This window comes from Gigantopelta aegis, chromosome 8, assembly GCF_016097555.1.
Source record: "Gigantopelta aegis isolate Gae_Host chromosome 8, Gae_host_genome, whole genome shotgun sequence".
Lineage (NCBI taxonomy): Eukaryota > Metazoa > Mollusca > Gastropoda > Neomphalida > Peltospiridae > Gigantopelta > Gigantopelta aegis.
Genome location: NC_054706.1, coordinates 50,142,003 through 50,154,597, shown reverse-complemented (window position 1 = coordinate 50,154,597; position 12,595 = coordinate 50,142,003). Strand labels below are relative to the sequence as shown.

Genomic DNA, 12,595 nt, shown 5'->3' with positions numbered 1-12,595 from the left:
GTATTACTTTAGCAGTATTATCAGAATGCTTGTTTTTATTTGTTGTTCCCAGTAGGAGACATGTATTACTTTAGCAGTATTATCAGAATGCTTGTTTTTATTTGTTGGGCCCAGGAGGAGGCATGTATTGCTTTAGCAGTATTATCAGAATGCTTGTTTTTATTTGTTACACCCCCCAGTAGGAGACATGTATTACTTTAGCAGTATTATCAGAATGCTTGTTTTTATTTGTTGTTCCCAGTAGGAGACATGTATTACTTTAGCAGTATTATCAGAATGCTTGTTTTTATTTGTTGTTCCCAGTAGGAGACATGTATTACTTTAGCAGTATTATCAGAATGCTTGTTTTTATTTGTTGGGCCCATGCAGGAGGAGACATGTATTGCTTTAGCAGTATTATCAGAATGCTTGTTTTTATTTGTTGTTCCCAGTAGGAGGCATGTATTACTTTAGCAGTATTATCAGAATGCTTGTTTTTATTTGTTACGCCCAGTAGGAGACATGTATTACTTTAGCAGTATTATCAGAATGCTTGTTTTTATTTGTTACGCCCAGGAGGAGACATGTATTACTTTAGCAGTATTATCAGAATGCTTGTTTTTATTTGTTACGCCCAGGAGGAGACATGTATTACTTTAGCAGTATTATCAGAATGCTTGTTTTTATTTGTTACGCCCAGGAGGAGACGTATTACTTTAGCAGTATTATCAGAATGCTTGTTTTTATTTGTTGTTCCCAGTAGGAGGCATGTATTACTTTAGCAGTATTATCAGAATGCTTGTTTTTATTTGTTGTTCCCAGTAGGAGGCATGTATTACTTTAGCAGTATTATCAGAATGCTTGTTTTTATTTGTTGGGCCCAGGAGGAGACATGTATTACTTTAGCAGTATTATCAGAATGCTTGTTTTTATTTGTTGCGCCCAGTTGGAGACATGTATTACTTTAGCAGTATTATCAGAATGCTTGTTTTTATTTGTTACGCCCAGTTGGAGACATGTATTACTTTAGCAGTATTATCAGAATGCTTGTTTTTATTTGTTACGCCCAGGAGGAGACATGTATTACTTTAGCAGTATTATCAGAATGCTTGTTTTTATTTGTTGGGCCCAGGAGGAGACATGTATTACTTTAGCAGTATTATCAGAATGCTTGTTTTTATTTGTTGCGCCCAGTTGGAGACATGTATTACTTTAGCAGTATTATCAGAATGCTTGTTTTTATTTGTTGCGCCCAGTTGGAGACATGTATTACTTTAGCAGTATTATCAGAATGCTTGTTTTTATTTGTTACGCCCAGTAGGAGACATGTATTACTTTAGCAGTATTATCAGAATGCTTGTTTTTATTTGTTACGCCCAGGAGGAGACATGTATTACTTTAGCAGTATTATCAGAATGCTTGTTTTTATTTGTTACGCCCAGGAGGAGACATGTATTACTTTAGCAGTATTATCAGAATGCTTGTTTTTATTTGTTACGCCCAGGAGGAGACATGTATTACTTTAGCAGTATTATCAGAATGCTTGTTTTTATTTGTTGTTCCCAGTAGGAGGAGACATGTATTACTTTAGCAGTATTATCAGAATGCTTGTTTTTATTTGTTGCGCCCAGGAGGAGACATGTATTACTTTAGCAGTATTATCAGAATGCTTGTTTTTATTTGTTGGGCCCAGGAGGAGACATGTATTACTTTAGCAGTATTATCAGAATGCTTGTTTTTATTTGTTGTTCCCAGTAGGAGGAGACATGTATTACTTTAGCAGTATTATCAGAATGCTTGTTTTTATTTGTTACGCCCAGGAGGAGACGTATTACTTTAGCAGTATTATCAGAATGCTTGTTTTTATTTGTTGTTCCCAGTAGGAGGCATGTATTACTTTAGCAGTATTATCAGAATGCTTGTTTTTATTTGTTGCGCCCAGTAGGAGACATGTATTACTTTAGCAGTATTATCAGAATGCTTGTTTTTATTTGTTGCGCCCAGTTGGAGACATGTATTACTTTAGCAGTATTATCAGAATGCTTGTTTTTATTTTGTTGTGCCCAGTAGGAGACATGTATTACTTTAGCAGTATTATCAGAATGCTTGTTTTTATTTGTTGTTCCCAGTAGGAGGCATGTATTACTTTAGCAGTATTATCAGAATGCTTGTTTTTATTTGTTGCGCCCAGTTGGAGACATGTATTACTTTAGCAGTATTATCAGAATGCTTGTTTTTATTTGTTGCGCCCAGTAGGAGACATGTATTACTTTAGCAGTATTATCAGAATGCTTGTTTTTATTTGTTGCGCCCAGTAGGAGGAGACATGTATTGCTTTAGCAGTATTATCAGAATGCTTGTTTTTATTTGTTGCGCCCAGTAGGAGGAGACATGTATTACTTTAGCAGTATTATCAGAATGCTTGTTTTTATTTGTTGGGCCCATGCAGGAGGAGACATGTATTGCTTTAGCAGTATTATCAGAATGCTTGTTTTTATTTGTTGCGCCCAGTAGGAGGAGACATGTATTACTTTAGCAGTATTATCAGAATGCTTGTTTTTATTTGTTGGGCCCATGCAGGAGGAGACATGTATTGCTTTAGCAGTATTATCAGAATGCTTGTTTTTATTTGTTACGCCCAGGAGGAGACATGTATTACTTTAGCAGTATTATCAGAATGCTTGTTTTTATTTGTCAGGTACACAGGCGTCTGCTGTATGATGATTCTCTCGGTGTTCATGAACCTCTCAATGAGACTGGGTTAGACAGAAAGGGTCTTATTGTGAGAGGTAATAATATTGAGATCTGAGACCTAACACTTGATATATGTCATACAAAATTTTGGGCTTTTTTCACACTCCTCATTCAACACCATATTATTGACATTCAATTCAACATTATAACTGTGTATGCCCGAAACCATAGTGGTATATGGGCATGTTAAAAGGTACTCTCTCTCTATATGTCTGGGATCGATCCCCGTCGATGGGCCCATTGGGCTATTTTTCGTCACAGCCAGTGCACCACGACTGGTATATCAAAGGCTGTGGTATGTGCTATCCTGTCTGTGGGATGGTGCATATAAAAGATCCCTTGCTGCTAATCGGAAAGAGTAGCCCATGAAGTGGCGACAGCGTGTTTCCTCTCTCAATATCTGTGTGGTTCTTAACCATATGTCTGACGCCATATAACCGTAATTAAAATGTGTTGAGTGTGTCGTTAAATAAAACATTTCTTTCTCTCTCTCTCTCTCTCTCTCTCTCTCTCTCTCTCTCTCTCTCTCTCTCTCTCTATATATATATATATATATATATATATATATATATATATGTTTATCTGTAACCTACATTTTATTACTGGTACCTATCACTGCCGCTGAATTTTTTATTTATTTAAAAAAAAAGTAAGATAAAATTTTATACTGGCCCTTATGTTGTTGTGATAATAAAGTAGATAATAAATAGCAATTTCATGCATTTTTGTCAGTTATTCTTTATGTTTAGTGATGTGTGAACAAATACACAGCAGACTTGCCGACATAAAAATTGTAGTTGAGAAATAACATGAAGTAAGGGCGTATTTAACAATTATGCATCACTCTAGTGGGGGGAGGAGTGTCATGGGATGTGCTATTAAGTGTTATAAGAAGAGGGAGGGGCGGGTTACTGTATTAATCAAATGAGGCCTTCTTTTGAAAATGTTAACCAACTCTTCACAAAGACCCCGTTCTGACATTGACATATTTTTTTTTGTCCCACCAGTCACACTAGAAAATTAAGCAGTATTGAAAATGTAAGAGATAGTTCTCTCTAAACAAATCTTAATGCAGAATTATAATCTGTGGCTGATGAAAGGGCAGAACATGAAAATCATATCCTTCAACCTGAGATGGTGATTACAACTTCAGTACACTCTGTCAAAAGACGAGGTCTGTAACTGTCCCATAACTCAAAATGGGATTCTAGATGTCTTCTTCTTGACATGACGAATCAAGTTACCATAAGGCTTTTGAAATAGAAAGATTTATTTTATATAAGAATTGCGAAATGTTTAATCAACAATGGACACCATGGCTTAATCTCTTTGACTGAAACGTATTTCCTAACAATAGCTTGTTTCGAATTCCAGGTCTTTTTCGTTTCGCGCTAGTATAGATTTACCCACTCCCCCCCACCCCATGTATTTATTTATTTATTTTATAAAAAAAAAACACAAAAAAAATTACCATAAGGCTTCATAATTTTTGGAAAGATAAATACTTCCCCTTTAATATGTGATAGATCACAGCATTATTTATTTTTTAAGTTTAAATTATTATTTTTTTACTACAATTTGGGAATTATTGATAAAATGTCCCATTAAGTCGCCATAGAATTCACCACCAGCCTTTTACTCACAGCTTGTTTAGTTTCCAGTAGAAAGTGTGTGGCAAATACATAAAAAAAATTAACAAATGTTTTGGCCTTTAAACAAAATTATGATGTTTAGTCAAGCAAGGCACCTAGATGCCTGAAAAAAACCCATGGTTCATATAAAACTCCTTTCTTATGTTAACACTTTTCATATCAGGGTACAAATGTCTTTGCAATCTGGTTTTCCTGTTATTAGTCCTTCTGTCTGTATGTCTGTCTCTCTGTCCATCTGTCTGTCTGTATGTCCATCCGTCTGTCTGTCACACATAGTTTTCCGAATGTTTTTTTTTTAGAATGACTTGAGATAGTAAGCTGAAATATTTTGTATAGCTTTTTAATGTACTGTTACAGATCAAGTTTGACTTTCATCGAGATTTACCAATTTTTAACAGAGTTATGGTATTAGGAGATGTGAAAATTTGTTTTCCTGACTTTACTTTTCAGAAGGCCTTGAGATACTGAGCTGAAATTTTGTGTATAGCTTTTTAATGTACTGTTACAGATCAACTTTGACTTTCATGGCAATTTACCCACGTTTCACAAAGGTATGTCCCTAAATGTAGGAGATAAGAAAAATTGTTGGGTTCAGTAGGGAACATGTATTCCTTAAGCAGTACTCTCATAATGCTTGTTTTTGTCAGGTTCTCACTACATGTTTCTGGACTCCATCGACTCATCTGCTGCTCTGCACCGCGACCTCGCGGAGAAACTCTTCATGGCTCCGTCCATCTCATTCACTACAGAAAAAATGGCCTACGCTGACTGGAGTAAAAAGTTCAGAACAAATGTATGATTTATGCTGATACATGACACACTCTGAAGCATTTATTTAAATGTACATAACATACATGTATTGTATGTGCACACATACATATAGCAAACTCAGTATGAAAGTGAATAAGTTGAAGATAACTTCAGTCATGTGTGCAGGGACGTGGTTTTGCCTTTTTTGGGGTGTCTCTTTTTTTCAATATATTTTCTGTGGGAGCATGACGCGATCTCCCTCTACAAATTTTGCTTGCCACAGTCTAGACCCCTGCCTGCATAAATGTCTGTACATGCATCTGAAGTTCTAATAATTATTCATGTAAATGGTATACATTAACCCACAGGTTAGACAAGACATACTTTACCCATCTTAAGCAGTAAAACTCTCAACAGAACAGAATGCATCAGAAAGATGTTCTCGAAACAAATTCTGTCTTTGTCTTTAAGAAAGGACAGCACCTAGCCCAGTGGTAAAGTGCTCACTTGATGCACGGTTGGTCTAGGATTGATCTAGGATTGATCTACGTTAGTGGGCCCATTGGGCTATTTGTCATTCCTGCCAGTGCACCACGACTGGTATATCAAAAACCATGGAATGTACTATCCTGTCTGTGTGATGGTGCATACAAAAGGTACCTTGTGACTAATGGAAAATGTAGAGGGTTTCCTCTGTAAGACTATGTCAGAATTACCAAATGTTTGACACCCAATAGCTGATGATTCATAAATCAACTGTCTTTAATGCTGCCCTTAAAGAAAGCAATTTTTTTTTTTGTCTTAAAAAATGCACAATTTCCTAGTTATGGGTGGAGAGATTACCAACCCAGGCCATCTCTGTCTGTAACCGTAGATTGTGTTTTTCATTACTTCATTTCAGTGGTCTGGTCTGAAGCAATCTCTGCCTGACAATGTCCACCTTCTGACACTGGAACAGTTTGCCGGGTCGGGCCCCGCCCCGTCCGTGAAACAGCCGTACCTCCTGAGACTGGAACACTTCTATGAGAGGAACGAGGACACTCGACTGTCACAGCCAGTCACCGTCTCACTGAAGGCAAGTGGACGGCACAACTCACAAGGAGTCGATGCTAGTTTATAGCAAATCATAATGCATTTACAGAATTTAGAGGACTCCTTAAATTTAGAGACAGGATTTAGCACAGTTGTTAGAGTGCTTTCCTTTGGGGCTTGGGTCGTAGGATCGATCAAAGTACCTGACTGAACCCACTGAGGATGCTTGACTGTCACAGCCAGTCACTGTCTCACTGAAGGCAAGTGGACATCATGAATTACAAGGAGTCATTGCTAGTTTATAGCAATTTGTAATATGCAAACAGAAGTAAAGAATTTAGGGAAACATTAATTGTCAGAATCCTGTTTTTGTGATACTCTTTCATGTGCATTTACTTAGTAACTTTGTATTCTTCAGGATCTGTTTGTGCCGTTTGATGTTACAAATGTTGTTGAACTCACTCTTGGAGCCAACATGCCACTATCTCAGTTAAACAGACTCAAGTGGAAGACAACAGATGGCCAGCCAAAGAAAGGTCAGACTTATTCAAATAAGGAAAGGAAATATTTTATTTAATGACTCACTCAACACATTTTATTTATGATTATATGGCATCAGTATTCAAATAAAGTTAAAATTAAAGTTTGTTCGACACAACTAGAGCACATTGATTTTTATTAATCACCATTTGGTAATTTTGACATAGTCTCAGACCGAACCGGCAAGGGATCTTTCAGTGCACTTGTGCAATACAGTACATGTACATACCACAGTCTTTGATGAACCAGACATGTTGAAATAAAATTCAGTCCATTTTTAATTGGAACATTCAATGGAAGATCACACTACAGGCCTGTAGCCAATAGGGGGTCGGGGGTCAGTTACCCCCCCCCCCCCCCACCGGTGTCTTTTTTTTCAATATGCCCCTTGACCCCCCCTAAGCAACTCGGGCACGAAGCCATAAGCCTAAACGCCCCCCCCCCCCCCCCCCCCTCAAAATCCTGGCTACTGGCCTGCAATATAGTATTTAATGGCAATTAATGTCATTCAAATTGGTAGTCTTAGCAAGACAATTTTAATGATTCTGTTTTACATTTATGACTATTTCAAGAATTTGCCCTGTAGAAACACAGTAAAATCATTCAGATATGTTCAAAATATACTTTATATTTTGCAGATACGACTTTGAGATTTGAACCAGCATCCTCAAGTGTTGATCCTCTCTCCATCACGCTGGACCCAATGGAAATACGAACCTTCCAAGTGGATATCAGCTAACATATAATATTCATGTCATATACAAATAATCACTGATTGAAAGATAAAGCAAAACTTTACAGTGATTTATTTGTTAATTATGTTTACATGAGCACATTTGAACTTTTATTATTTTTGCAACATATTGTAAATGTGTGTGGGCATGTGTGTGTGTGTGTACATTAGTGCTGCAACGATAAACCGGTATACTGGTATACCGCGATAATTGATCAGCTCGATACGAACCGCGGTACAGTTTTGCGTATCGCGATTTTTATACGCTATTTTTTTCCTCGTATCTTATTTGACTTGAAATAGGCAAACAAACAAACAAAAACCACATGATTTTATTAATTAGTGATGACAGGAAATGTAACAATCACGTCAAGCGTAGTCGGCTTACTTGTTGGCATACAAAGTGATAGGTCGGTTATACCTGGTTCTAACTTCTAAACAAAACGTGTCAGAAGTCCAATGAAAATAACCAGTTAACGATAATTACAAATAAATGTTTTGTTACTTGTTTGTTACTCATTATCATTCATTGTTCATTTACATTGGAATACGGCTACGGCTATCATCTTCAAAGAAATAAAACAACAAGTGAGAATCACACATCGCTGTTTTTCACTGAAATCGGAATACTTCGGCCGATCGTTCAAAACACCTCGGCCAATAACCTCTGGTTCGGTCGATCTGCCGAAATATTGCGATTCAATACGTACAATTCCCGTGTCAAGCGAGCAGCAACGGAAAAACCCGATAGCAAGGATTTCCAAATGTGACAATTTAAAAACAGTTTGACACCGTCACACCGGTGTTCTAGTAGACTAGTATTTTGTTAAAAAATAAAAATGACCAAGAAGAACATTATGCAACTAATAAATGTCGTGGTTTATATAATCATTTAGGTCTATGATGGAATGAATATTACAAATATTTCGATTTATATACTTAGTATTACTTATTTAACTCAAACTAGCTATGTCAAGTTTTATTCACCAAAAACGCGTGCAACAATTATTAAGCAACTGACCATCAAAGAAACGTCGACGTGTTTGATGTTTGTAATGATGGGTTTAGCCTGACAGCTGAAACTAATAAAGATCATTAATAAGTTTATGCATTCTGCTTTCATTAAAAAAACCCACCCATAAACATTAAATTTAAATAATATCAACTATATTGCAATACATATCGCAATACGGTTTCTTATATCGCAATACGGTTTTGACCGTATCGTTGCACCCCTAGTGTACATGTATGTAATATATTTGTTAATTATGTTTAAACATTATTATATTTGCAACATATGGTGTGTGTGTGTGTGTGTGTGTGTGTGTGTGTGTGTGTGTGTGTGTGTGTGTGTGCACATGTGTGTGCTTGTATGTGTGTGCTTGTATGTGAGTGTGTAGGAGACAAACGAGTCAACAAATTATTAAAGTTTGGGGAGCCAGGCAAAGCCCTCCAAATTTAAACACTAGTTTGAACAGAACATGTTTGCACCTCATGCCACACTAGTTTTTATGACAGGCCCCATGTTTTAACAGTGTAAGCCTGGATGATCCCCGATAAATGTAGGCAATTATCTAACAATACTGCATACACATGATAGAAATAGCCACTGCATGAGTTCCCTGTGAATAGAAGTGTGTCATGTGTGAACGAATAAATGTTTAATAACACCCCAGGACAAAAACTGAGATAAGCTATTCGGTTAAGTCTGGTATAAAAATGAAAGTATCTGACAGCAAATATTGAGAATATTTTTATTATTATTAATAAAGACTTTTTTGTGTGTGTGTACTATTTTGGGTTTTAAGGTTCTAGTTTGTGCAGGGGCAAATTTTACTCACATATGAAAGAATCTTAAAAGGAAACCAATTACATTTTCTACATACATACATACATACATACATACATGTACCAAGACCTGTGTGAAGTACTGAGAATGGGAACAGGGATTCATTCATTCAACCCAAGGATATTAGTCAAGTGCTTTACCGAAAGATAAAGTTTTGTTTTGTTTAACAACACCGCTAGAGTACATTGATTTATCAATCATCAGCTATTGGATGTCAACCATTTGGTAGGCTACTTTTTAACATTTAGAGAGGAAATCCGCTACATTTCTCCATTAGTACCAAGTGATCTTTTATATGCACCATCCACAGACAAGATAGCACATTCCATGGCTTTTGATATACCACGGCTGAAATGACAAATATCCTAGTTGGCCCATTGACGGGGATCGATCATAGACCGACCACGCATCAAGTGAAAACTTCATGACTGGGATATGTCCCACCTCTGTGTTCTACCGATTTGAGTTAGATCCACCCCATTACTATGGTGCAGTTTCATTCTGTACATGTAATTCCATTCAAAATTTGGGGAGATAAACTTGTACATTTTAAAAACATTTTGACCATTGTCATTAAACTGCAAAATGTTACTGTTGGTTTACCCTGTTGTCATTGCACTTAATAGCTATAGTTGATGTTTTGAATAGATAGGCCTAATATTTCAACCAATAAACATTTTGTTTTCGTAGAAAATGAAATATTTTACCGTCAGCTGCTCGAGGTTTGGAATATTTCTAACCTGAAATAATGGTCCACACATTAATCATCAGTTGTAATCTCACCATAATAGCTTTTCGTTAAAAATACCAGTTAGCTATGAAACAGTCCATTTAAGACCTTTGTTCGTATATTAGCAATTTTCAAGAAACTTTCCCATAATAGGTACATGTAGGTACCCCTATTCTACTCACCAGTAAACTTTAAGGCCTTTGTTCAAAAAGGTATGACATATGTATTCTTTTTTATCTCCACATTAGTCTGCTCCTCTGGAGGGGGGGGGGGGGGGGGGGGTTGTATTGCTCTTCAAAAATGCTCCAAATTATATACATTTTTGGCTGATCAGTCAATTTGATTTTGTCAGTTAATGTTTTATTCTGGCTTTCTTATTCACTAAGTGTTATTCCCAAATGTCCACAGGCCACAGCCCGCCATAAACAGTCCCCCCCCCCCCCCCCCCATCTCATTTTGGGTACAAACTGGCTATGTCAAAGTTTGTACCCACAACGATCGTGTTTGAACCATAATTGAGACAGTTGATTTATTGATTCACCAGTAATACATCGATGCGATACAAAAATTAAATAGTGCAATAAAAACTGTTCACATGTTGAGTATCCATCTCTGCACAAGTCTAAAGAAGTTATGACAGTCGTGAGGACATTGAGTATCCATCTCTGCCAATCTAACTAAAATTAGCTCCATTATTACATGTGGATCTAACAACAGCCCGTTGGAGCTCATGTCTAGTTGGCCTTTCATTTGACCAATCAAAGAAAGAAAGAAATGTTTTATTTAACGACACACTCAACACATTTCCGATTAGCAGCAAGAGATCTTTTATTTGCAGAGCACTCACTCAGGGTTTGGAGTCGGTATCTGAATTAAAAATCCCATGCCTCGACTGGGATCTGAACCCAGTACCTACCAGCCTGTAGACCGATGGCCTAACCACGACGCCACCGAGGCCGGTTCGACCAATCAAAACCTTACTTGTAAAATCATGCCAGTGATTTGAAAAGAATTTGAAAACATTCGGGATTATGCCGAGGGTATACGAAATGATTTGGGTGAATTACGAAGTATGCCGGAAACTAATTGCAATATAAAATTTTATATAAAATTCGTTTCAAGACGAAACATTTCCAGTCTGGAGCTCCACGCGGTAAGACGTGTTTGTTTCGCTTGTACACACTGCACGTGCATCCGCAGCTCAACTTGGGGATCCTTCATTTCGTTGTTTTTGTCCGCGAAATGAAGTTTTCTACTGGGATGTATGCGGCCATTGGAACAGATTGAACGCTGGAACGCTTCTCGTTTTGAAAGTCTGCACCACCAGGTTGGATTCTTTTTTAGCGAGATTCCTTGCCTCCACGTCATTTCTCCGTCTGACTATGTTGACTTGTTTTTTTTGTGACTCGTATGACGGCCATTCTGCAGAACGCCACGGTTGGTCACGTTTAGTCTCTACATGTCCGAGCCTGTCCTAGCAGCACTGGACAATTCACCGCCCCACTCCAAGAAGAAATAGGAAGCGGGGTCGGCCCCTGCTCTTTTTCTGGACGGTTTTATTGTGATACCATCTCGTACCCTCTGGAGTCGGGCCCGTCCGCACCACTATACCAACCCATGACGACTGGACTATACCCTAGTCTGATACTCTCTCGTTCAGACGGATCCGGCTTCTCAAGATCTGTATTTTAGCACAGCACTACACCTTCAACGTCTAGGGGTTTTCTTGACGGGATGCAACCCATTTCGTCCCTATAAGCTGTGCACCAAAACGGCCTTAACTAGGCCACTCACGTGAACATATCGATCGGACTTTAAACGTTTAGATCTGCGTTTTTAATATTATTAAATAGTCCGATCCTCTCTTCTTTCTCTCATTTAATTTTGGACTGTCTTTCTAAAATGCTTCAAATTTTATAAATATTCGGCCGAGCAGTCAAATCTTTTTTTTTTGGCTTGTAACTTTTTTTTTTGGCTTGTAACTTTCTTTTTTTTTTAATAAAAATTAATTCTGTTAAAATTTTTACTAATCGCTATTTTCAAAATTCTGCCCATTTTCAACCTGAAGTGTAATTGGTCGATATTTAAATTGTTATTTATAGATGAAATGTCACCTGGACATGGGAGTCCACGCATTGTTGTTAGATCTACTGGTAGACCAGTAGAGCTAATTTTAATGAGATTGCATCTCTGCACAAGCCTAAACAAGTTATGACACGTCTAAATAAGTTATGACAGTCGTGAGGACATCAATCCATATATCCGTGCCAAGTGCATTGTTGAAGAGTTAGTCTTGACTACAACATAGGGTTCCCATTCCACCTCGATTCATTGCAACCAGTGCACCATAACTGGTCAAATGCCGTGGTATGTGCTTTCCTGTCTTTGGGAAAGTGCATATAAAAAAGATTACAAAAACATGTAACAGGTTTCCTCTGATGACTACGTGTCAAAATTACCAACTGTTTGAAATCCAATAGCCGATGATTAATTAATCAATGTGCTCCAGTGATGTCGTTAAACAAAGCACCTGTTGGTTGATAGTGGGTAGGAGAGTTTTCGGAGGTTACTTTATT

The 12,595-nt window shown here is 37.4% G+C and overlaps 1 protein-coding gene across 1 annotated transcript in view; it reads left to right on the top strand.

Annotated features, from left to right (window-relative positions):
• Window positions 1-7,507, top strand: part of LOC121379702 (lysosomal alpha-mannosidase-like) — a 50,200-nt gene extending 42,693 nt beyond the window's left edge. Inside the window, exons 24-28 of the mRNA XM_041508352.1 lie at window positions 2,678-2,768; window positions 5,033-5,178; window positions 6,037-6,210; window positions 6,586-6,703; window positions 7,346-7,507. Of these exons, the coding sequence (XP_041364286.1) occupies window positions 2,678-2,768; window positions 5,033-5,178; window positions 6,037-6,210; window positions 6,586-6,703; window positions 7,346-7,446 (630 nt within the window). The 3' untranslated portion in view covers window positions 7,447-7,507. The remainder of the gene's footprint in view (window positions 1-2,677; window positions 2,769-5,032; window positions 5,179-6,036; window positions 6,211-6,585; window positions 6,704-7,345) is intronic.
• The last annotated feature ends 5,088 nt before the right edge of the window (window positions 7,508-12,595 follow it).